Here is a 26,630-nt window from a genome sequence, read left to right as displayed (position 1 = left end):
CTTCTTCTTCTTCTTCTTCTTCTTCTTCTTCTTCTTCTTCTTCTTCTCTTCTTCCTCTTCCTCTTCCTCTTCTTAGTATGAAGGTCAGCTGGGTGCTTTCTTTGCCTCTCTGAGCTGACAGGCTTTTACCTCAGCATCTGGCTCTTTATTGGTAAAACTGAACAATTGGGATTTCTTTTCTTCAAACCAACAGAACATTTGTAAACTTGAGTTGAAATAAAAGGCAAATTCAGCTTGATTTTATGAGCTGTTTCTAAAACTAAAAGTAACCACTTGCAATTTAATCCACAATTTAATCACAATTTAATCCACAGGTTACAGTTTTCATGCCTCATCTTTACTTGATATGAATCTTCTGGCTTTGCAATTCTAACTTTTCAGATAGTTTTTCTTTTTGTTTCTTTCTTTTTCTTTTTGAAACAGCATTTCATGTAGCCCAAACTAATTTCAGACTTACTATGTAGCCAAGGCTGGCCTTGAGGTCCTGATCCTCCTGCTTCCATCTCCCAAACGCAAGAACTTGCACGTGCTGCCATACCCAGATTTTTTTGGTTGTTATCTTTGGGTTTTTGTTTTGTTGTTGTTGTTTGGTTGGTTGGGTTGGTTTGGTTTTTGTTGTTTTTGTTTTTGCTTTTGAGACAACTTTTCTTCATGTAGATCTAGCTGCCCTAGAGCTCACTATTAGACTAGAGATCTGCCTCGCCCTGCCTCTTAGATGCTGGGATTACAGGTGTGAGCCACCACACTCAGGGCAGGTGTTCCTTTTTTGTTTTTTCAGTTTTATAAAAGACAATTGGTGAGTCTTTAGTGAAACACACAAAAGTTATAAATTCAATTTTTCATGGACTTAGAAGCATCTTGTTTTATTTTGCTCTCTCTCTCTCTGTGGGAGGGTATTGTAAGCCAGGGGTTCATGTCAGGTGTCTTCCACTATTGTGCTCTACTTTACTTTTTGAGACAGAGTCTCTTGCTGAATGTGCACTTACTCTTTGGCTAGACTGACTGGCTAGCAAGTTCCAGGGATCTACCTGCCTACCTCTGGCTCTCCCGACCCCCAGAACTAGGGACAGACAAAATGCTTGTTTTTTATGTGGGTACTGGGGACAAAACTCAGTGCTTATGTGACAAGCACTTTACCCATTGAACCATCGTCCAAGCCCCACGACTGCAAGCATCTTAATTGTTCCCCAGTACACATAAAAGTGGAAGTGAGCCAGTCATTTTTAAAAAACTAACACTCAAGTCTACATAGTATACTTCCTATCCTCCCTCTGCCAACACTTTTCCCAAAAGAATCCTGTATTTCCACTGAACACAGTGTTGAAGCAAGTTGAAAGCCTGAGCTAGGATTTCTTTCTTTTCTGAGACAGAATTTTGTTATGTAGCCACCCTGGCCTTAAAGTCATAACCCTCCTGCCTTGGACTAGTATTTCTTTCAAGGTTTTAAAATAACCCCTAATGTTGTTACCTTGATATCTGTTTTACCTTACATGCATTAACCTTCAAATGGACAGCAATGCAGGACCAGAAGGTGTCACCTGTTCAAGTAGCCGGTGTATCGTGCCAACCGCTTGGCCAATGAAATTCCATTAAACTCTAATTCAGCAATTTTTACTTCACGTTTCTCAGGAGTTTCATCCTCCTCCAGCTTTGGGAGAGTGTTTTGGTCATGAAAGTCAGGAAGCATTATGGTCAGCATATTTACCATCCACTGGATCATAGCTATATGGAGGTCATCCATCTGTTGAAATGATTACAACCTAAACAACCACTTTAAAACAACAAAAGCTAAATCATGTTTAAATAATAAAGTCAAGAAGGGGGTTGGGGAATAATGACTCAGCCTTTACATCACTTGTTAGCAATAGAGTTCAAACATTGCTCGGTGGACATGCCTGTATGCCAATAATTCCAGTCCTGGAAGGAGGAGACAGGGGATCCCAAAAGCAAGTTGGCTAACAAGACTAGCCATGTAGGTCAGCTCTGAGCTTGGTTGAGAGACCTGGCCTCAATGAATAAGGTAAACGAGCTATTGAAGAAGTTATCTGGCATCAGCCTCAGGTCTTCACACACATGCTCACACACACCTATGCACATACACACATACACACACACATACACACCACTCACATACACATAAAAAGAAAACAAAACATTAGAAATGATTATACCCATGTCCAACTTTTAACAACCTATAATTCTTAAAGAATTCATATACTTAGCTACTGTAATCCTATTTTTCTTTTCTCACTATTGTGTGTTAAACTCATTTTTGCTTCTTTATCTTGACCAAGGGTGTTAAGCCATTAAAGTTCAAGTTGCCAAATTGTGCCCTAAGGCATTTAGTGCTCTACAAATAACTGAAAAGAATCCCCACAGGACCCTTTATTGAAGGAAATAGGGATTGGGACATATGTTAGAGGCGGTATAATGTGGCAGCCCACAGCTTCCTCATCATATCACCTTTGATGACATATCTTTCCAGAGTCTGTGGGTTGATGGTTGTGTGGAAAGTCAACATGATATACAAATGAGGGTGCTGATGTGGAGGAGGCACGGAGGCCCTTGTGCTCACACATAAACACTAGGGTGGAACCTGGAATGTTACAGCACACGGGGTTGTTTCTTCAAGGGAAGGAATGCAACACCTGTTACCCACCCAGAAGACTGGGAGCAGCTGTGCATTCTAGCCTGGTGACCTCTGTGCTGTGTGTGTGACCAGAGACCATACTGGACCCACCCCCAGACCCTCCCCTCCTCATGTGCATATCTCCATCAATCTATAGAATCTATCTCGTGGAAGATATCACATGTACTTTACAAAGAATTCAGATACAGTCACATCTGCCTTTTATTTAGCTTACTTTGTTCCTCAAAGAGATTTATGTATGCTTTGTTGTACACATAGGACTGAGTTAATTATCACCAGAAAAGTTTTCACCCAATTGTGCTGCATTTACATATGCCTAAAATAAACCACTCAGGGTCAGACTCCTGAAGTTTGAACCAACACTGGCCACTTACTCATGTTGAACACAACTGCCTTTTCTCCTTCCACAGATCATTACTCTGCTGGCTGTGGAGGGCACAGAGATCCCAGCAGTGATGCCCTCTCTAGGTCAATGTTAGGGAAGTACAGTGCTCAGCAAGCACATGCATCCTGTTAGTGAATCATTTTGATCAATAAGATGCTACTCTTACAGAGGACCCAAACTCAGTTTCTAGTACCCATATCAGGTGACTGACAATCTGCTACAAATCCAGTTGGAGGGGAGGGGATCTGATGTTTCTGGCCTCTGCCAGCACCCACACACCCAGGCACATACCTGCACACACTGGCATACACACACACACACACACAGGAGAGAGAGAGAGAGAGAAATAATGAATAAATTAAATAATGTTAAAGAGAGGACATTTTGTAAATCCACAGCTGTTTACAGCTCTATCTTGGTAAATTTAAATGACAAGTGGGTCCATAAATACTAATTCAAAATTAATCACCAAGTACTTTGAGGCTAACACAGGTGAAGGGACCATACCATAATGCAGAAGTCTACTGAGGGGAATCAATAGCATAAAATACTAACAACAAGGTTCTCAAATCCATGACTTGATTCCATGGATCTCAATAATGATAAACAGAGCATATTGTGGAAAGGCTAGCTGTAGCAATGCCTTGAGATTTTAAAAGTGATAGAATGTTCTTCCTCATGTCATAAGACAAATATTGAGTCCTATCATGTGATACCCACTCTGCAAAACGTTTTCATTTTCCATTGAAAATCATTTGAATAAGCTTCCATTTTGCTCTTCTCACTGCCTGCTTCAGTTGGGCTTGTTTTTTCTTAAAAGAAATCACCAACCAACGCAAAATAGAATCCTGAAAAGCCAAACAAATACGTACGCGGCGAAGGAATTCAGTGTTATCATTGGTGATTTCACTGTTTAGATTCAAAAGCCATTGTCGAATCATGTCATTTATATGTTCGTGGAGTGGTCTGCAGAAGAAAAACAGGAATAATAAACACAAGAGCCTTGAGTAGACTATACAAGTCACCATCAGTGAGAGGAAAATGATTTATTTAGCAGGACATGATAAGCAGGTGGTGGTGGATAGGGTTTGAAGTTTTTGAGAACTTAGGCAAAAGTGATTCAAAGCCTTGAACTACTTGATTTGATACACTGGTTAGGTTGAGAGAGCCTTCCTAACTCCTAGATGTCAGCTATCAGATGACTTTAGTACAGTGTACATTCTACCTGAAATATTCTCTTTCCACTGTTAACATGCCTTCACCCGCCTGTTCACTCCTAGGCTAGGAGGACCTTCTTGTGTAATGCTAATAAATTAAAAACCCTCTTAATGATTGGCTTCCAACCTGACAGTGTACAGAATCAGCATGGTCCACTCCCCAATGAAAATGATGAGAGTTAATTTTGAGAAACTAAATTATTGAAAGCTTCTAGGAATGATGAGAAAGAAAAGGAAAAATAATTTTAAGAAACAATGGCTGAAAATGACCCAATTTTATGGAAAGACAACAATTAACACAGAAGGTTTGGCAGGCTCTAAGCAGTAACTCAGGGAGATGCCATGTCACAAAGCAAGCCTCGGTTTAAAGGCCAAAACAACAGAACACAACTAAATGAAATTACAGTCAACAACAGAAAGACTTGAGAAACTCAAATGTGTGACATTTAAATGATGAGTAGGTCAATAAATACTAATTCAAGATTAATCACCAAGTACTTTGAGGCTAACACAAGTGAAGAGACCATACCATAACAAAGAAGTCCACTGAGGGGAATTAATGGCATAAAATATTAAGAAATAACAAGGATCTCGAATCCATGACTTGACAGTTCACCCTAATACTATGGGAAGGGACAGCAGGGTGGAGTGACAGACAGAATGCTTGCCTAATGTGTGCAAGGCAACGGAAGGAGGAGAGTGCAGCACACAAAAAAATAATAAAATAAAGAGCAAAATTATGGAAATCATAATGATTGTAATAGAAATCAATAGCACAGAGTACAGAAAGAGTCTAGAGAAAATCAATTAAGCCAAAGACTGATTCTTTGAAAAGGATGTCTTAGTGTTTCTCTTGCTGTAATAGAACATTGTGACCAACAGCAACTTGGGGCAAAGAGCTGATCTCAGCTTCCAGCCCGTCATCCAGGGAAGGCAGGCAGGGGCCGAAACCTAAGGTGTGAAGGAGCACTGCTCACTGGCTTGCTCCCTAGGCCACTCACATCGATCACTAATTAAGAAAATACACTATTTACATTTGCTACAGGGCAGTCTTCTGGAGACATTTTCTTAGTTGAGAGTCCCTCTCCCCAAATGTCTCCAGGAGGACAACAACTGTGAGCTGAAATAAACTCCCCTCTCCAAGTTGCTTGTAGTCATTGCTTGTAGTTTCAAGAGAAGCCCTAATTAATTCGTTTTCAAAGAAGTACCTTTTTATTTCAAACTTACCTCATAAACACTTACTAGATGTACCAAGAAAAGCAGAGGCAAGGTCCAATGACTACATTCAGAAATGAGAGAAGGGATACAGGTGCTGGCTTTCAGAAACAAAGGATGGGGATGTGGCTGTGGCTCAGATGTGGTTGGAATGTGTCACTCCAAGGTCACTGTGTTAGAAGCTTGTTTTCCATACAGTAACATTAAAAGGTAGCAGAACCTGGGGCTGGAGAGATGGCTCTGCTGTTACTTGCTGCTCTTCCAGGGGACCCAGGTTCAATTCCCAGCACCCACATGATGGCTCACAACCATCTGTAATTCCAGTTCCAGGGGATCTGATGCCTTCTTCTGGCCTCGGTAGGCACCAGGCCCATGGGCATACATTTGGGGGGAAAAAACAATACACATAAAATTAAATCTTTTTTAAATCTGTAATCCCAGCACACAGGGAGGCAGAGGCAGGTAGATCTCTGTGAGTTTGAGGCCAGCCTGATCTACAAAGTGAGTCCAGGATAGTCAAGGTCACACAGAGAAACCCTGTCTCAAAAAAAAAAAAATTTTTTTTTTTTTTTTTTTTTTTTTTAAGGAAGTAGTATAACCTTTGAGATTTAGATATGCAGGCAGGGTCTTCCAGACTCCTCAGGGAATACAGTGGAGATAAATATTTAATAGTTATTAGAACAGATGGCTGGTGGCTGGCATTTCTAGATTTGACAGCAAAGTAAAGTTCAGAACTTTTATAAAACATGAGAAAAATACCAGAATCTGTCCTGACAGGACTGGCCCTTAGTGAGGAGTGCTAACCAAGATGTGGAAACATACCTCAGTATAAGCTCAGAAAATCTGCCCAGTGTCTCCCGCAACAGATACTTTAGAGAACAGAAGAGGGAAAAGCCAAACAAGGATGTGTAAGGGGCACCTGCAGAGGCAGATGCCAGGATTTTGTAAAGCTGGTCTGGCTATGGAATGCCATTTCAAAAACCCCTTTGCTGAACTGATATCCTGGAGCCTGGAACCCTCTGTGAACTGCCCTCCTGGAGATTCAGAGCAAATAATTTGGGACTATGTGATGAATCCAGGCCAGCAAGACAATGCTAGGTGGAGAAAAAGTCTTCTTTTAGATTGGGAATCGGCAACATGGAAACTCAAGCAGAGACAAAGCCTGCGGGGGGAGCTTCAACACAGGTTAGAATCAAGATTCCTGAATGACCACCTAAGGGCAGGACACTTGCAACAGGATATCTGACCCTCAACCTGTGAAGCACCGCTCCCTGACCAAAGAAAAGTGCCCAGGTGAGAAGAGGGTCATTCAGAGGTGCAGCAGGCTTCAGGAAGCCTGGGAAGGACAACCAAGGCTCACATAGGAAACGGAACACAGCATCCAGCAGGCCAGACTGTTTCGCCCTGTGTGCTCTCACTCAGCCATCTCCGTCACAGTTATTCCCTTTAGTTAATGCTCAGTGTCAGTTAAGGAGGCCAGTTCTGACTTTCGCTGTCTTTGGCCCTCATCCCCCTATTGAGGTTTGAATAGGAATAGCCCCCATAGGCTCATATATTTAAACTGTTTTAAAGACTTTTTGTGTATATTTTTGTGTATATTTGTGTATATGAGCCTCTCAACTGCTTGAACTGATTGTCCCAGAGACCATAAAAGTCTCAAACACTCTCCTTCCCCCTTAATTACGGGCAATTCAACATCACATCAGAGAGATCTCCAAATTTGCACCCTTAGAGTGCTACTTAAATCTAGAGGATTAAAAACCTCCCAAAAGGAAGGCTTGGAAATCTGGAATGAGGTGCTCCAATTTGCACTGTGGGTCCTATTGGCAGATATCTCAGATCCAGATGTCTGCACCTGTGTTGCTTATTTGGCTCATAATAAAAAGAAGCCCATGAGGCTATCAACTGTCTGTCTCCTTTCTCCCAATGATAGCCACTATAAGGCAATGCTTAACAAAAAATGGAATACTACTCAGCAATTAAAAACAAGGAAATCATGAAATTTGCAGGCAAATGGTGGGATCTTGAAAAGATCATCCTTGGCGGTCCAAGATGGTGGTGACCAGACAACACTGTATCTGGGGGTTGCAGGATCCAAAACTCTGAAATTGGTGAGTGGAGGGGCAGCTGAAGCCTGAACATCCACATTTGAGGCTTCCTGGGGGAGAGGAGACCACCTGTGAGCTGGGACAGTTTGGATCCAGGTCCCACTCATGGACATCTCCAGGGACTGAGAGTGGTGAATTCAACTCCCCTGCACTTCCCTTTGCCCCAAGCACAGGCCTCCCTGCTCTGCTGAGGCCCCAGTGTTTTCCCCAAACATGAGCTTCTGCGCTCCATGACCTAAACGGCACAGGCTGGATCCCAGAGCTGTGGCTACGTGGGGGCAGCAGCTAGTCCAAGCAGAAGCCTCCATGCTCTGTGACTGAGACCACAGAGGCAGCTGCCTCAATTTCAGGCCTCGCTGCCCAGCGGCCAAACAGTGGACACCACTGAGCTGACAGATCTCCTACACTCTCATTAGCCCCTGCAGGCCCAAATCTGAGAGCAGAGAACAGGGAGAAGTCCCTGTGCTTTCAGATTAGGCCTGGGAGCGAGTGAGTGCACCTTCAAGTGACTGCTTGCAGGGCCTCAGATCCAGGGTCCCTCTACATTAGCACACAGACATCAGCTCCTTCCACCCACACCCCCACTGTGGGCAATATAGGGATCCTGGAACAGCATCTCAGCATTGAAGCCACTGTTCTGTGGGTCTCCCAGTGGAGTCCAGGCGAACAATTCCTAGAGCCCAGAATGATCTGAATAGCGTGAGGGCAGTACGACAGGCCTGTGCACCACTGAAGTGTTCAGGGCACCTGCACATGCGCATTGCCCCCACGAACAGTGCCAGCACCCGCACCCCCTCCCGTGCTTAAGCCCTACCCTTCCAGGCATCTACACGATCTAGTACCCTCTCTCTTAAAGCACTGCCATGCACACGCCCATGCTTGTGCACATGCACCTGCGACCTTCCTCCCTTAGCAACAGCTGAAACACCAACATCCACTCTCAAACCAGTGGACCTCTCTCATCTTCCTGAAGACCTCTCTGCTATCTGCCAGATAACAGAGACAGATGGACCCAGTCTGAAGTACAAACTCCAGAAACAAACAGCAAAGTTTGTTTGGAGAAGCAGCTGGCTAGAGGTCTGCATAAGAACACATCCATCAAAAATCAGGACATCGAAGGCGGGGCAAGATGGCGGTGCCGGGAGGACTCTCATTCTGAGGAGCAGCACAGCAGGATTGGCACAGTGACCAGCAATCAGAACTCGCGGCCATAAAACACAAGGGATTGTGTTTCACAGGTGAGAGGATACCCCACGGTGGGGGATTCAATCAGCTTTAACTTACCCGGCTAAACCGAGGAAGAGATCCCGGTTCCGCCAGGCGCTTGGTCACCAACCCAGAGCTACATGCCAGCGCGATCTGGTCACGGTCCCAGACTGAACTGTGGGCCCACAACACCATAGACTGGATTTCCCAGTTGAAAGATATCCCCACGGAGCAGGAAACAATTGGGACCGACCTCAGGTTACCCAGACATCCCCTGGAAAAGACTCGGGTTCCACGGGCGCCCCAAGAGCCAGCCCAGACCCAGAGCCGGGCACCAGGGCACCAGGGCACCAGACTGCGTGTCTCTGGCAGGAGGAAACCCCCAGCGGAGGGGGTCAGCAGCTCTAACGCTTAGGACACCCAGCACCAAAACACTTCCTGGACTCACGCAGACTCTAGTGCAGGCAGGAGCACTGTGCTCTGCCGCCATTGTTGAGTTCCCCTAGGGCACTGGGACACACAGCTGCATCCTCAGACCTACAAAAGCCAGAGAGCCATTACAGCAGCCCTCAAATACTGTGCCAAGGATCAACCAGTTATCCCTAGCTAGACTGTCAAAACTGTGGGAATCCCTGGTCCTTCAAGAGGGCTGCACCCACAGTGTCTGGACCAGAGCAGTGCCTGCAGCCGCCATCCCAGACAGAGACACACAGCTTCTGGTCCAGAGTGAGGCACCCAGCCTCCAGACCAGAGCAGTGCCCCCAGGCGCCAACTCAACCTAGGTGCACATTCTCCAGGTCCAGAGCGGAGCAATCAGCCTCTGGCCCAGAGACTTGCTGAGTGCACCTCCCACTTTCCCGGACAGAACTGTGTGCCCCAGGATAATAGACTGAGTTTCCCTGTTGGGAGAAAACACCACAGCTAGGGAATCAGCAGGTTCTTCAAGAGGACTGTACATGGAAATTTAGTGAGCAGCAGCACACTAAATTTATAACAAGAAACCCAGCAGTGGGGCAGCTGTCTTGAGAAATTCTATGGGTAAGAGGAGATCCCCCCCTGCCTAACATAGACCACAGCTACTACTCAGGGCTATAAACCTGAGGTGAGCAGTGGCAACTCCTGAAAAACACTGGCCATACAGTGACCATAACCAAAAAGCAGAGAAGGACTCCTTCAGGAAAAATCATCTTCCGGCCAAGGGGATACTCCCTACCTCAGGACTCCAGGAAGCACAGAAACTAACAGCCAAAACCTAAATCAGCCCAATGGGTAGAGGTCAGCGTAAAAGCTCAACCAACAAAAGACAGAGCAATATGGCATCTCCAGAACCCAGCCGTCCAGGGGCGAACAGCCCTGAACAATGCAGCATAATAGAAAATCAAGAAGATGACCTTACATCTATGTTGATGAAGAGGATAATAGAGGAAACAAATAAAATACGTAAAGAATTAGAGGAAGATAAAACCAAACAGATCATGGCTATCCGTAAAGAAATGGAGGAAGATAAAGACAAGGAGATTAGGGCCATCCGTGAAGAAATACTGGAAGATGCAGCCAAACAGCTTGTGGCCTTCAGAGAAGAAATAATTAAATCACTGAAAGAAATAAAAGAGACAGAGTTGAAGGAACTAAAAGAAAAAGAGGAAAATACAAGCAGATAAGTGAAGGAAGTAAACAAAACAACTCAAGACCTGAAGATAGAACTAGAAAATTAAAGAAAACACAAATGGAGGAAATAATGGAGAGGAAGAATTTAGGGAAGAAAACAGGAACTACAGAGGTAAGCATAACCAACAGAATACAAGAAATGGAAGAAAGAATCTCAGGTGTAGAAGATACAATGGAAAAAATCGATGTATCTGTCAAAGAAAATGTTAAATCCAAAATATTCCTGACACAGACCGTCCAAGAAATCCAAGACAATATGAAAAGACAAAACCTAAGAATAATAGGTATAGAGGAAAAAGAAGACTCCCTTCTCCAAGGCCCAGAAAATATTTTCAACAAAATCATTGAAGAAAATTTCCCCAAGTTAAAGGAGAAGCCAATAAGAATACATGAGGCCTACAGAACACCCAACAAATTTGACCAGAAAAGAAAATCCTCCTGCCACATAATAATCAAAACAGTAAGTATACAGAACAAAGAAAAAATACTAAAAGCTGCAAGGGAAAAAGGCCAAGTAACATATAACGGCAAACCCATTAGAATCACACCTGATTTTTCAACAGAAACTATGAAAGCCAGAAGGGCCTGGACAGATATCATGCAGACACTAAGAGAACACAGATGTCAACCCAGGCTACTATACCCTGCAAAACTCTCAGTCCTCATAGACGGAGAAAACAAGATATTCAATGACAAAAACAAATTTCAACAATACCTACACACAAATCCAGCATTACAGAAGACACTGGAAGGGAAAATACAACCCAAGAAAATTAGCTTCTGTCAAGAAAACACAGGAAATAATTAACCTTACTGCAGCAAAACAAAAAGCAACCAAGCACACAATCTTATGAACACAGCCAACATCAAAATCAAAGGATCTAACAGCCACTGGTCATTAATCTCTCTCAACATCAATGGACTCAACTCTCCAGTAAAAAGACACAGATTAACAGAATGGATACGTAAACAAAACCCAGCAATCTGTTGCATAGAAGAAACACACCTAAGACACAAAGATAGACATTACCTGAGGGTAAAAGGTTGGAAGACGACTTTCCAAGCAAATGGACCCAAGAAACAAGCAGGAGTAGCCATTCTAATATCTGATAAAATAGACTTTCAACCAAAATTAATAAAAAGAGATGAGGAAGGACACTTCATACTCATCAAGGGAAAATTCCACCAGGAAGACATCACAATCCTGAACATCTATGCCCCAAATAAAAGAGCACCCACATTTGTAAAAGAAACATTGATAAAATTTAAACCACATATAGATCCCCACACATTAATAGTGGGAGACTTCAACACCCCACTCTCAACAAAGGACAGGTCAACAAAACAGAAATTAAACAAAGAAACAATATCTCTGACAGAGGTCATGAATCAAATGGACCTCACAGACATTTACAGAACTTTACACCCAAACACAAAAGAATTTACCTTCTTCTCAGCACCTCATGGAACCTTCTCCAAAATAGACCATATAGTTGGTCACAAAGCAAGCCTCAACAGATACAAGAAGACTGAAATAATCCCTTGTATCCTGTCTGATCACCATGGAATAAAGCTTGACTTCAACAACCACAGAAATAGCAAAAAGCCTACACTCATATGGAAACTGAACAACTTGTTACTAAATGACAGCTGGGTCAGGGAAGAAATAAAGAAAGAAATTAAAGTTTTTCTAGAACTCAATGAAAATAAAGACACAACATACCCAAACTTGTGGGACACAATGAAAGCAGTGCTAAGAGGAAAGTTCATAGCACTAAGTGCCTTCAAGAAGAAATTTGAGACAGCTCATTCAAGCAACTTAATGGCCCACTTAAAAACCCTAGAAAAAGAAGAAGCAGACACACCACAAAGGAGTAGACGGCTGGAAATAATCAAACTCAGGGCTGAAATCAATCAATTAGAAACAAATAAAACAATTCAAAGAATCAATGAAACCAAGAGCTGGTTCTTTGAGAAAATCAACAAGATCGACAAACCCTTAGCCAAGCTAACTAAAAGGCAGAGAGACACCACCCAAATCAACAAAATCAGAAATGAAAAGGGGGACATAACTACAGACACTGAGGAAATTCAAACAATCTTTAGGACTTACTTCAAAAGTCTATACTCAACAAAATTTGAAAATCTAAATGAAATGGACAATTTTCTTGATCGATTTGACTTACCAAAGTTGAATCAGGACCAGGTAAATCAATTAAATAGTCCTATATCCCCCAAAGAAATAGAAGCAGTCATCAAAAGTCTCCCATCCAAAAAAAGCCCAGGACCAGATGGCTTCAGCGCAGAATTCTACCAGACCTTCAAAGAAGAGCTAACTCCAATTCTCTTCAAACTATTCCACAAAATAGAAACAGAAGGAACATTACCAAACTCATTCTATGAAGCCACAATCAACCTTGGTACCTAAACCTCACAAAGACTCAACAAAGAAAGAGAATTTCAGGCCAATCTCCCTTATGAACATTGATGCAAAAATACTTAACAAAATACTTGCAAACCGAATCCAAGAACACATCAAAGATATTATCCACTATGACCAAGTAGGCTTCATCCCAGGTATGCAGGGGTGGTTCAATATACGGAAATCCATCAATGTGATCCACCATATTAACAAACTGAAAGAAAAAAACCACATGATAATCTCCCTAGATGCTGAAAAAGCATTTGACAAAATCCAACATCCATTCATGTTTAAAGTACTGGAGAGATCAGGGATACAAGGCACATATCTAAACATAGTAAAGGCGATATACAGCAAGCCTATAGCCAACATCAAACTGAACGGAGAGAAACTTAAAGCAATCCCACTGAAATCAGGGACAAGACAAGGCTGCCCACTCTCTCCATATCTCTTCAACATAGTGCTGGAAGTCCTTGCTAGAGCAATAAGACAGTTGAAGGAGATCAAGGGGATACAGATGGGAAAGGAAGAAGTCAAATTATCACTATTTGCAGGTGATATGATAGTATACATGAGTGACCCCAAAAACTCTACCAGGGAACTCCTACAGCTGATAAACACCTTCAGCAAAGTGGCCAGATACAAAATTAACTAAAAAAAAATCAGTAGCACTCATGTATACAAAAGAAAAAAGGGCTGAGAAAGAAATTAGAGAAACAACACCATTCACAATAGCCACAAATGACATAAAGTACCTTGGTGTAACCCTAACCAAGCAAGTCAAAGACTTGTATGAAAAAAATTTCAAGTCTCTGAAGAAAGAATTAGAGGAAGATATGAGAAGATGGAAAGATCTCCCATGCTCATGGCTTGGCATGATTAACATAGTAAAAATGGCCATCTTACCAAAAGCAATCTACAGATTTAATGCAATTCCCATCAAATTGCCAACACAATTCTTTACAGACCTGGAAAGAAAAATTCTCAACTTCGTATGGAATAACAAGAAACCCAGAATTGCTAAAACAATCCTCTACAATAAAAGATCTTCTGGAGGTATCTCCATCCCTGATCTCAAGCTGTACTATAGAGCAACAGTTATAAAAACTGCATGGTACTGGCATAGAAACAGAATGGTGGATCAATGGAATCGAACAGAAGACCCAGAAATAAACCCACACACTTACGGACACCTGATTTTTGACGAAGATGCCAAAACCATACAATGGAAAAAAGATAGCATCTTCAACAAATGGTGCTGGTCCAACTGGATGTCTACATGTAGAAAAATGAAAATAGATCCATACTTATCACCCTGCACAAAACTGAAGTCCAAGTGGATCAAAGACCTCAACATAAAACCAGACACATTAAATCGGCTAGAAAAAAAAGTGGGGAATACCCTAGAACTCATTGGTACAGGAGACAACTTCCTGAACAGAACACCAACAGCACAGGCTCTAAGAGCAACAATCAATAAATGGGACCTCATGAAACTGAAAAGCTTTTGTAAAGCAAAGGACACCGTCATCAAAACAAAGCGACTGCCTACAGATTGGGAAAGAATCATCACCAACCCTTTATCTGACAGAGGACTCATATCCAATATATATAAAGAACTAAACAAGCTGAAAAGCAATAAACCAAGTAATCCACTTAAAAAATGGGGAACAGAGCTAAAGAGAGAATTCTCTGTAGAGGAATATCGAATGGCAGAGAAGCACTTAAAGAAATGCTCAACCTCATTAGCCATTAGGGAAATGCAAATCAAAACAACCCTGAGATTTCACCTTACACCCATCAGAATGGCCAAGATGAAAAACTCAAGGGAAAACACATGCTGGAGAGGTGAAAGGGGAACCCTTCTCCACTCTCCACTACTGGTGGGAATGTAAACTGGTACAACCACTCTGGAAATCAATCTGGCGCTTTCTCAGACAACTAGGAATAGCGCTTCCTCAAGATCCAGCCATACCACTCCTAGGCATATACCCAAAAGAGGCGCAAGTACACAAAAAGGACATTTGCTCAACCATGTTTGTAGCAGCTTTATTTGTAATAGCCAGAAGCTGGAAACAACCCAGATGCCCCTCAACTGAAGAATGGATGCAGAAACTGTGGTACATCTATACAATGGAGTATTACTCAGCAATGAAAAATAAGGAAATCATGAAATTTGTAGGTAAATGGTGGGACCTGGAAAGGATCATCCTGAGTGAGTTGTCCCAGAAGCAAAAAGACACTCACGGTATATACTCACTCATATAAACATACAACATAGAATAAACCCACTAAAATCTGTACATCTAAACAAACTAAGCAAAAGAGAGGACCCTAACTAAAATGTTCAATCCCCATCCTGAAAAGCAAAGAGGATGGACATCAGAAGAAAAAGAAAATAGGAAACAACCTCGGAACCTGCTACAGAGGGCCTCTGAAAGCCAGAAGAAAACAGGAAACAACCTTGAAACCTGCCACAGAGGGCCTCTGAAAGCTTCTGCAGTATAGACTGTCAAAGCAGATGCTGAGCCTGATGGCCAACTGATGGGCAGAGTAAATGGAATTTTATGTAAGAAGTGGGAAATAGTAAGAGCTGGAGGGGATGGGAACTCCACAAGGAGAGCAACAGAACAAGATAATTTGAACACAGGGAACTTCCCAGAGACTCATACTCCAACCAAGGACTATTCGTGGAGATGACCTGGAACCCCTGCACAGGTGTAGCCCATGGCAGTTCAGTGTCCAAGTGGGTTACATAGTAATGGGAAGAGGGACTGCCTCTGACATAATCTGATTGGCCTGCTCGTTGATCACTTCCCCCTGAGGGGGGAGCAGCCTTATCATGCCACAGTAGAGGACAATGCAGCCACTTTTGATGAGAACTGATAGACTAAGATCAGAAAGAAGAGGAGAACCTCCTCTATCAGTGGATTTTGGAAGTGGCATGCATGCAGAAAGGGGAGGGAGGGTGGGATAGGGAGGGGAGGAGGGAGGGGCTTATGGGGGGATACAAAATGAATAAAGTGTAATTAATAAAAAAAAAATCAGGACATCATGGCTTCACCAGCAACCCGATATTTTAATTCATTGGAAACACAGGAAAATTATTTAAAGCTATGCTTATCCAGTTATTAGAGGCACATATAGAGGAAAGGAACAAAGCTCGCAAAGAAATACAGGCAAATACAGCCAAACAAATAGAGGCACAGGTAGAGGTACAAGTAGTGGCATATAGAGAGGAAATGAACAAAAAATAGAGGCCATCATGGAAAGAGAGGAATCCACGATCAAACAGATGAAGGAAATGTTGCAAGACATGAAAACAAAATTAGAATCAATAAAAGAAAACAAACAGAGAAAACCCAGGAGGTGAAGAACTTAGAGGAAAGATCAGAAACCACAAAGGTAAGCATCACCAATAGAATACAAGAGATGAAAGAGAATCTCAGGCGCTGAAGATACAATTGCAGAAATTGATACATCTCTCAAAGAAAAAGTAAAATTAGAAAAGTTCCAAACACAAAACATCCAAGAAATCAGGATGCCATGAGAAGACGAAATTTAAGAATAATAGAAACAGACAAAAAGAAAAAAAAAAAATTCCAGGCTCCAAGGTCCAGAAAATATTTTCAAGAAAATCATAGAAGAAAATTTTCCCAACTTAAAGAGATGTCTATAAACATACAAGAGGCAGAACACTGAATAGACTAGACCAGAAAAGAAACTCCTCACATCACATCATAGTCAAAACACTAAATTTACAGAACAAATATATATATATATATAAAACAGAAAGGGGAAAAGGCCAAGTAACATATAAAGGTAGACTTATCAGAATCACACCAGACTTCTCAACAGAATCTATGAAAGCCTGAAGGGCCTAGGAAGATGTCATGTAGACTCTCAGAGAATACAGATGCCAATCCAGACTACTATACCCAGCAAAGCTTTCAATCACCATAGATGGAGAAAACAAAATATTCCATGACAAAACTAAACTTAATATCTACACAGCACCCCAGCCCCACAGGAGATACTAGAAGGAAAATTCCAATCTAACAAAATCAACTACACCCAAGAAAACACAGGATATAGATAACTTCACAACAAAAATTAGAAGAAAACAAACATTGAAACACAGTAACTCCAGCAACCCCACAAAAAAAAAAAAAAAAAAAGGAACTAACATTCATTGGTCACTATTATCTATCAACATCAAGGGACTGAACTCTCCAATAAAAAGACACAGATGTACTGAATGGTTGCAGAAACAGGATCCAACATTCTGCTGTATCCAAGAAACACATCTCTGTAACAAAGATAAACACTACCTCAGAGTAAAGGGCTAGAAAAATGTTTTTTAAGCAAATGTGCCCAGAAAACAAGCTGGAGTAGCTATCCTAATATCTAATAAAACAGACTTTCAACCAAAAGTAATCAAAAACAATGAGGAGGGGCACTTGCTTCTCATCAAAGGAAAAATCCACCAGGAGGACATCACAATCCTGAACATCTATGCCCCAAATACAAGAGTACCTGCATTTGTAAATGAAACATTATTAAAGCTTAAATCACACATCGATCCCAACACCTTAACAGTGGGAGATTTCAACATTCCACTCTCACCAAGGGACAGATCATCTAGACAGAAGCTAACTAGGGAAATATTGGCACTTACAGAGATCCTATATCAAATGGACCTAATAGATGTCTACAGAACTTTTCACCCAAACTCAAAAGAGTATACCTTCTTTTCAGCACCTCATGGAACTCTCTCATAAATTGACCAAATAGTCAGGCACAAAGTAAGCCTCTACAGATACAAGAAGATCAAAATAATCCCTTGTATACTATCAGACCACCATGGCCTAAAACTAGACCTCAACAACAACAGAAATAACAAAAAGCTTACATACACACGGAAACTAAACAACTCTCTACTCAAAGACAGCTTGGTCAGGGAAGAAATGAAAAAGAAATGAGAGACTTCCTAACATTCAATGAAAATGAAAGTACAACTTACCCAAATTTATGGGACACAATGAAAGCAGTGCTAAGCAGAGAGTTCACAGCACTAAGTGCCTTCAAGAAGAAATTTGAAACATCTCATTCAAGCAACTTAATAGCTCACCTAAAAGCCCTAGGAAAAAAAAGAAGCAGACACACCCAAAAGGAATAGAGGGCTGGAAATAATCAAACTCAGAGCTGAAATTAATGATTTAGAAACAAAGAAAACAATTCAAAGAACCAATGAGACCAAGAGCTGGTTCTTTGAGAAAATCAACAAGATAGACAAACCTTTGGCCAAACTTAAAGACAGAGAGAAACTATACAAATCAGCAAAATCAGAAATGAAAAGGGGGACATAACAACAGACACTGAGGAAATCTAAAGAATCGTTAGGTTGTACTACAAACGCCTATATGCCGCAAAATTTGAAAATGCAAATGAAATGGACAATTTTCTTGATAGATTCCATCTACCAAAATTAAGTCAAGATCAGGTAGAAAGCTTGAATAGTCCTATATCCCCCAAGGAAATAGAAGCAGTCATCAAAAGTCTCCCTTCCAAAAAGAGCCCAAGGCCAAATGGTTTCAGCACAGAATTCTACCAGACCTTCAAAGAAGAGCTAACTCCAATTCTCTTCAAACTATTCCACAAAATAGAAACAGAAGAAACATTACCAAACTCATTCTATGAAGCCACAGTCACCTTGATACCTAAACCACACAAAGACCCAACAAAAAAGAGAACTTCAGACCTATCTCTCTTATGAACATTGAAGCAAAAAAAAAATAATAATAATAATAAATAAATAAAAATACTCAATAAAATACTTCCAAGCCAAATCCAAGAACACATAAAAGATAATCATCCACCATGGCCAAGTACGCTTCAATCCAGGTATGCAAGGGTGGTTGAATATATGGAAATCCATCAATGTAATCCACCATATAAACAAACTGAAGGAGAAAAACCACATGATCATCTCCTTAGATGCAGAAAAAGCATTTGACAAAATCCAACACCCATTCATGTTTAAAGTCTTGGAGAGATCAGGGATACAGGGCACATAACTAAACATAGTAAAGACAATATGCAGCAAGCCTGTAGCTTGCTATATCAAACTAAATGGAGAGAAACTTAAATCAAGCCCACTGAAATCAGGGACAAGGCAAGGCTACCCACTCTCTCTGTATCTCTTCAACATAATACTTGAAGTCCTAGCTAGAACAATAAGACAACTAAAGCAGATCAAGGGGATACAAATTGGAAAGAAAGAAGACAAAGTATCACTATTTGCAGATAATAGGATAGTATACATGAGTGACCTCCAAAATTCAACCAGAGAACTCCTAATAAACACCTTCAGCAAAGTGGCTGGATACAAAATTAACTCAAAAAAAAATCAGTAGCACTCCTGTATACCAAAGACAAAAGAGCTGAGAAAGAAATTAGGGAAACAACACCCTTCACAATAGCCACTAATAACATAAAGTACCTTGGTGTGACTCTAACCAAGCAAGTGAAAGACCTGTTTGAAAAAAACTTCGAGTCTCTGAAGTAAGAAATTGAAGAAGATATCAAAAAATGGAAAGGCCTACCTTGCTCTTGGATCAGTAGGATTAACATTGTGAAAATGTCTATCCTGCCAAAAGCAATCTACAGATTCAGTGCAATTCCCATCAAAATACCAACACAATTCTTTACAGACCTTAAAAGAACGATTCTCAACTTCATTTGGAAAAACAAAAAACTGAGGATTGCCAAAACGATCCTGTACAACAACAGATCGTCTAGAGGTATCTCCATCCCTAATCTCAAGCTGTACTACAGAGCAATAGTAATAAAAACTGCATGGTACTGGCATAGAAACAAAATGGTGGATCAATGGAATCACATAGAAGACCAGAAATAAACCCACACAGCTATGGATACTTGATTTTTGACAAAGAAGCCAAACCATACAATGGAAAAAAAGATAGCATCTTCAACAAATGGTACTGGTCTAACTGGATGTCTACATGTAGAAAAATGCAAACAGATTCATATTTATCACCCTGAACAAAACTAAAGTTCAAGTGGATCAAAGACCTCAACATAAAACCAGACACACTAAACCTCTTAGAAGAAAAAGTGGGCAAGAGCCTTGAACTCATTGACGCAGGAGACAACTTTCTGAACAGAACACCGACAGCTCAGGCTCTAAGAGCAACAATCAATAAATGGGACCTCATGAGACTGAAAAGCTTCTATAAAGCAAAGGACACTGTTGTCAGAACAAAACAACAGCCTAAAGACTGGGAAAGGATTTTATATCTGACAGAGGGCTAATATCCAGAATATATAAAGAACTCAAGAATTAAACAACAACAAAACAAGTAATCCAATTAAAAATGGGGTACAGAGCTAAACAGAATTCTCAATAGAGGAACATCGAATGGTAGAGAAACACTTAAAGAAATGCTCAACGTCCTTGGTCATCAGGGAAATGCAAATCAAAACGACCCTGAGATTTCACTTTACACCCATCAGAATGGCTAAGACCAAAAACTCAAGTGACAACACATGCTGGAAAGGATGTGGAGAAAGAGGAACCGTCCTCCATTGCTGGTAGAAATGTAAACTTATACAAGCACTTTGGAAATCAATCTGGTGCTTTCTCAGACAATTAGGAATATTGTTTCCTCAAGATCCAGCTGTACCACTCCTGGATATATGCCTATATACCCAAAAATATCCTCAAGTACACAACAAGGACATTTGCTCAACCATGTTCATAGCAGTTTTATTCATAATAGTCTGGAAACAACCCAGATGCCCCTCAACTGAGGAATGTATACAGAGATTGTGGTACATTTATACAATGGAATATTACTCAGCAATTAAAAACAAGGAAATCATGAAATTTGTGGGCAAATGATGGGTTCTAGAAAAGATCATCCTGAGTGAGGTATCCAAGAAGCAGTAAGACACACATGGTATATACTCACTTATAAGTGGATATTAGACATATAATATAGAACAAACATACTAAAATCTGTACACCTAAAGAAGCTAAGCAAGAAGGACGACTCTGGCTAAGATGACCAATCCTCACTCAGAAAGGCAAATGTGATGGACATTGAAAGAGGGAGAAAACAGGAAACGGGACAGGAGCCTACCATAGTGGGACTCTGAAAGACTATACCCAATAGAGTATCAAAGCAGATGCTGAGACTCACAGCCAAACTTTGGGCAAAGTGCTGGGAATCTTATGAAAGGGGGAGATAGAAAGACCTGGAGGGGACAGGAGCTCCACAAGAATAGCAACAGAACCAAAATATCTGGACCCAGAAGTCTTTTCTGAGACTGATACTCCAACCAAGGACCATTCATGTAGATAACCTAGAACCCCTGCACAGATGTAGCCCATGGCAGTTCAGTATCCAAATGGGTACCCTAGTAAGGGGAACAGGGACTGTCTCTGACATGAACTCAGTGGCTTGCTCTTTGATCACCTCCCCCGATGGGGGAGCAGCCTTACCAGGCCACAGAGGAAGACAATGCAGGCAGTCCTGATGAGACCTGATAGGCTAGGGTCAGATGGAAGAGGGGGAAGGCCTCCCCTATCAGTAGACTGGGGGGAGGGGAATGGGAGGAAATGAGGTAGGGAGGGTGGAATGGGGAGAGAATGAGCAAGGAGGCTACAGCTGGGATACAAAGTGAATAAACTGTAATTAATATAAAAAAGAAAATTTTAATTCAGAAAAAGAGCCTAAAAATGGTCTAGTAGCTGATTTAACTGCCTTAAAAAAAGCAATGCTCTTAAACAAAACAATCAATTTAATTAAAGAAAAGTTCCTCAGGCTCATACATTTGAATGCTTCACTAAGCAGTGAAAGGATTAGGAGGTGTGCCTTTATTGGAGGAAGTGCCTCCGTTGGGGTAGGCTTTGAGGTTTCAAATTCCCTTGCCAAGCAGAATGTCTCCCTCTCTGCCTGCAGACCAGGATGGAGCTCTCCATCCCCATGTGTGCCATGCTGGCCGCCATGCTTCCCACCATGATGATAATAGACTAAACCTCTGAAACTGTAAGCCAGCCCCAATTAAATGCTTCCTTTTATAACAGTTGCTGTGGTCATGGTGTCTCTTCACAGAAGTAGAAGCATGTCTAAGACACCCTTAGCAATCTTTTTCCTTTTCCTCTCCCAAAGAACACAAGATATGTGGTCTGCGGCATCTCTGTGTCTCAGCCTTCTGAGAGTTTAGAATATCAGTACCTGATTTCTTCCTCATATTTCTCTTGTCAACCAACCTTCAGCCAAAATGGCCTTCTCCTCCTCTGCATCACAGTTCTCCCCTCTATGTCTTCCTTCTCTAGCTTTTCTCTGTCTCTCCAATACTAATACTAGTCTTACCATGGGTTTTTTTTTCTTGTTTTTTTTTTTCTTCCCACTGCCAAATATAGCAACAACTATTAATCAGTGTACACAACACTATCAGTACCTTCTCCTAAGGTGAGGTACTTACAAGATGATTTTTTAAATACTACTGTATTTTGATAGTGGGCCTACATTTGATGGTGATTATTTCTGCAGACAGTGTTTCTTCCATACAAACTGTTTATAATGGAGAAATACAGAGAGATGAAAAGCATATTAGTGTTGATCAGAGCTGAAAGTGAGGGAAAAGATGTAGCCTACATAGGATGTATATTTTGGTTGTTTTCTTTGTTTTTTTGTCCAAGGGTTCATGTTTTGGAAGCTTAGCTTTTTACATGGTCATGAAACTTTTAAGGAGTAGGGCTTACTAGGAGGTAATTATGTCACTGGGGTACTCCCAGGGGATTCTGGGTAGGTCTTACAAAAAGGGGTTGCTGGAAAAGAATGAGCAGGATCCCTCTGGCTTGCCATGTGATTCCCTCCTATATGCATTCCTGCCATGATGTCATTTGTTCTGACACCTCAACGAAGTTGGCACCATGCTATTTAGCTTTCAACTTCTAAAACTGTAAATAAAAATAAGCTTCTTTTCTGCATAAAGAGTCCAGCCACTGGTATTTCATGGCAGTAACAGAAAGCTTACTTCACTATGACATACAGAGCTTCTTTTTGAGAAGAATGAAAAATTAATTAAAGTTTACTACAGTTGCCCACATCTATAAGTGCAATTAAACTGAATTATTGCATTAAGTTGCTTTAGAAACATCCTCCCCAAGGAGAAGAGCCTGGAAACTTACGTGCCAGAATCCGTTTTCATGTATTGGGCAACATCACTAATAATGTTTAACAGTATGTCCAGTTGCAACTTCATTTCACTGATTTTTTCGTCAATTTCAGACCACTCTTCATGGGGCATATTATAATGATGTAGGAGGTTTTCAAACTTGTAAACACATGTGTCCAGAGAAGTAACCAAGACTGGAAGAAATTTAGAGATACCTAGGAAAATGAGGGGAAAAAAAAAACATTACCAAACTATTTGTGATATCACTGTTCCAATACTAGATTATAAAATCTAGGCAAGAACAGGCCTCCTTTTGTCTTGAAAGACTCATTTCTGAAAGGACCAGAATTGGCACAAAACAGCGCCCCTCTCCCCAAGACCACGTTCTCAGCATAAAGGAGATTTATTTGCTCCAGAAGGACAAAGTGCTGGGAATAAGGGACAAAGACAAGAGACAGAGAGAGGGGGATGTTGTGGCTATAAACATGTTTTTGTTTTGGTCCCAGGTGTAGAATGTGACTGACTCAGATGGTCCACAGCAGCAGACTATATGCCTCATGCGGGCTCTGAGAGGGGCTCTTTGCCAGCTGCAGATAGTTTGAATCTGAGGACTCTGGAGAGAGAAAAAATGCCAGAGTGGAGAAAAAAGAACAAGGCTGCTCCTGCTTCTCCCTTGCTGCTATTAGTTACTGTTGTAAGAAAAGAAAATGAAGATCTACTGAAATGAGGACTGGACTGACTCCAAGGAACCTGTTGACCCTGACCAGCAGGAAGTAACTAAGAAAAATTCTTCCCCCTCTCCCACTAATCCTTTCTCCTACCTGGTGTTGGGTGTTGGAAGGGATTGGAGTGGAATAGGAATTAAAATATATAATAAATATAAATAAAAGAGATTTTTTAAAGTATACCAACAGGGGGAGAAAAGAAACAAGGTGGGGGGAATATTTGCCTCAAGGGACAAAGGGCTACCTCTGGATAGAGAGGAGACAGACTTGGCAGACAGGCTAATAGCAGCATATAAAGGTAAAGGGGGAAACCCTGTGTTAGAATGAGGTGTTTAATTTTAATTGGGCATGTTAGTTAGATGAGCCAAAGGGGCTTTTGATTGCTAGACCTCAATGCTTTGATAGCTGGATTTGGTGGTCAGCCTCAGGAGGAGGAAGTGGACAAATAAGAGAATAGACCTTGGGAGATGGTTTTAGGAATATAAGCTAATAGTTTAGCAAGGCAGAGCGAACAGAGGAAGGGCAAGGCCTGCCAGAGCTATGTTTGGCATGCTCGGCTCTACCAGAGCCCTTCAATTTCTAAATAAAAAGCAAGTAAAAACTGAAATAAATGCTTGTGTGGCCAGTATGAGGCTTCTTTGATGAGCTTGTATTCTAGTTTTCTTGTTTTGTCCATGGAGAATCAAATGTGTTGAATCCTGAAATTACTAAGTATAGTTTTCTGTCTGAAGACAGCAGTGATGATGAGCAGCTTCTCTCTGGGATGGATAATGTCAGGTGAGAGTAGACATGGGTCTGAAGCCACTTCCTCGGTCATTGACCAGATCTTCAAAATGTCCACAGTTTCTAGCCAGGGCAACCACTACACCCCAAAGGCCCCTGAGGAACAGAACCTGGATCCCACTGTTAATCCAGTGGACTACTTCACTGTGAGGTTACAGAAAAAAAATGCTGTCTCTGTGTCTCATCTCATTTTTTGAAACATGAAGTGAAAATACTGCCTTCCTAGAGCCACACAGAGAAATAACTATAAGCCAGCTTTTTCTTTCATCCTTGAGGGAAACATTCCCACTGCCTTCACCAGTGAATCAATAAGTAACCAGAAATGTTCAAACGGACTTGAGAATTGTCCATCATTTTGCTTTCTTTATTTTAAACCTATTACCTCATTTTTTTTTCTTGCTCACGATCTACTCTTACAAGTATTACCAGTTAATTTAAAAATTGTATTATTGTTACTCTAGAAAATAAGGGAGTATTTCCTTCTATAGTTCTACATTGAACAATAATGCCATTAATGGATTAGTGTAATCATAATCCTTTACTGGGAAGGATTCCTAAAGAGTACATAATGTAGTAGAAATACATTGATGAGCTTTTAGTATCTCCATGGGTTTGGGAGAATGGATTTTCAGTATCTCCCATGTGAATCTTCTGAAGAGTGGGGATAAATTAGACTTCAGAAGCTACTGAGGCCTGGGCATGGTGGCACATGTCTTTAATCCCAGCACCCAGGAAGCAGAACCAGGTGGATCTCTGTGAGTTTGAGGCCAGGTTGGTCTACAAACAGAATCTACTAAGAAGCAGATCATTCCACTGAACCCCCAAACCACCACACTTTAGAAAGAATGGTGAGACAAAGATAGATTAGTCCCTGAGACACCTAGAGACAAACTTCATTTCAACTGAGGCTCTTTAAATTAAGGTGGTCTGCTTTAGCCCTAAATGACCTGCTAAATGTGTGTGTGTGGGGGGGGGGGTGCTGTAACACTCAAGAACAATTCTAAAGTGGCAACAGAGTCTCAGATCACCTCTAGAACTTTGTCTGTCTAGAATATTCAATCAGAATACGGCTCACAAAAAGAATTGGCTCAGAACTATGACAAAGTAGAAATAATTTTGAGAGACCTAAAGGAGAAACAGATGAGGCCCAATTACCATAGTTTTCAATTTTAATTTATTATTAAAATTTGGAAGTTATTAGGGCCAAGGATGAGGATTGGTGATAGAGTACTTGCCTAGCACATACAAGGTTCTGTTTCATCCTTAGCACTGAAAAAAAGAGACTGAAGTTAATAAATGATAAGATAGAAATTCTTAGTAAAGAACTAGAAAACCTTAAAAGTCTATAAACCCAAGGACTGAACAAAAGCAATAACTGAAGTGAAGAACTCAGTAAATGTCTAACAGCAGGTTAGAGGAAGCCCTGAATGAAGGCCTCTTCCTACTGTGATTCCTGCACACAGACAGATGACCTTCAAACAGAAGAGAGAACAGAGTGTAGTGCATACTTTTAGTCCCCACAATGGGGAGGCAGAAGCAGGTAGAGCTATCAGAGTTCAAGGTCCCATGGCAAGTTCCAGGCCAGCCAGGACTAAATAGTGAGACAGTGTCTCAAAAAACAAACAAAACAAAACAACTGAGAGAAATCTGCAGCAACCCACTACTAAAGAAGTACTAAAGAGGGGAAATAGAAAAGAGGGACACACAAATACAGGAAGTAGCCACATTACAAGAAAGAGGTCTTTCTCCAAATACATAAAAGGAAAAGGCTGGTTACCGTTCAGTCACAGACTAAAGTCATGAAGAAACGACAACCACTGGTTGTGATGATGCATAGATCCCAGTAGGAGAATCTCTAAATTTGAGGCCAGCCTTGTCTACATATCAATTTCTAGGAAAACTAAGCCTACTTAATAAAGAGATCTTGTCTCCAAAGGAAGGAAAAAAGAAGGGAGGGAGGGAGGAAGGAGGAAAGGAAGGAAGAGAAAGGAAAGAAAAGGAAAGGAAAGGAAAGGAAAGGAAAGGAAAGGAAAGGAAAGGAA

The 26,630-nt window shown here is 41.2% G+C and overlaps 1 protein-coding gene across 1 annotated transcript in view; it reads right to left on the bottom strand.

Annotated features, from left to right (window-relative positions):
- The window catches only part of Axdnd1 (axonemal dynein light chain domain containing 1), a gene marked incomplete at its 3' end in the record, with an annotated part of 105,477 nt that overhangs the window by 29,573 nt on the left and 49,274 nt on the right, over positions 1–26,630 (bottom strand). The window contains exons 16-18 of the mRNA XM_055624393.1: positions 23,094–23,295; positions 3,908–4,001; positions 1,539–1,741 (exon numbers count right to left, since the gene is read on the bottom strand). Of these exons, the coding sequence (XP_055480368.1) occupies positions 1,539–1,741; positions 3,908–4,001; positions 23,094–23,295 (499 nt within the window). The remainder of the gene's footprint in view (positions 1–1,538; positions 1,742–3,907; positions 4,002–23,093; positions 23,296–26,630) is intronic.

Source organism: Psammomys obesus, unplaced genomic scaffold (genome assembly GCF_907164565.1).
Source record: "Psammomys obesus unplaced genomic scaffold, mPsaObe1.curated_primary_1811, whole genome shotgun sequence".
Taxonomy (NCBI): domain Eukaryota; kingdom Metazoa; phylum Chordata; class Mammalia; order Rodentia; family Muridae; genus Psammomys; species Psammomys obesus.
The sequence above is the reverse complement of the archived record's forward strand: the minus strand, read 5'-3'. Positions and strand labels throughout refer to the sequence as shown.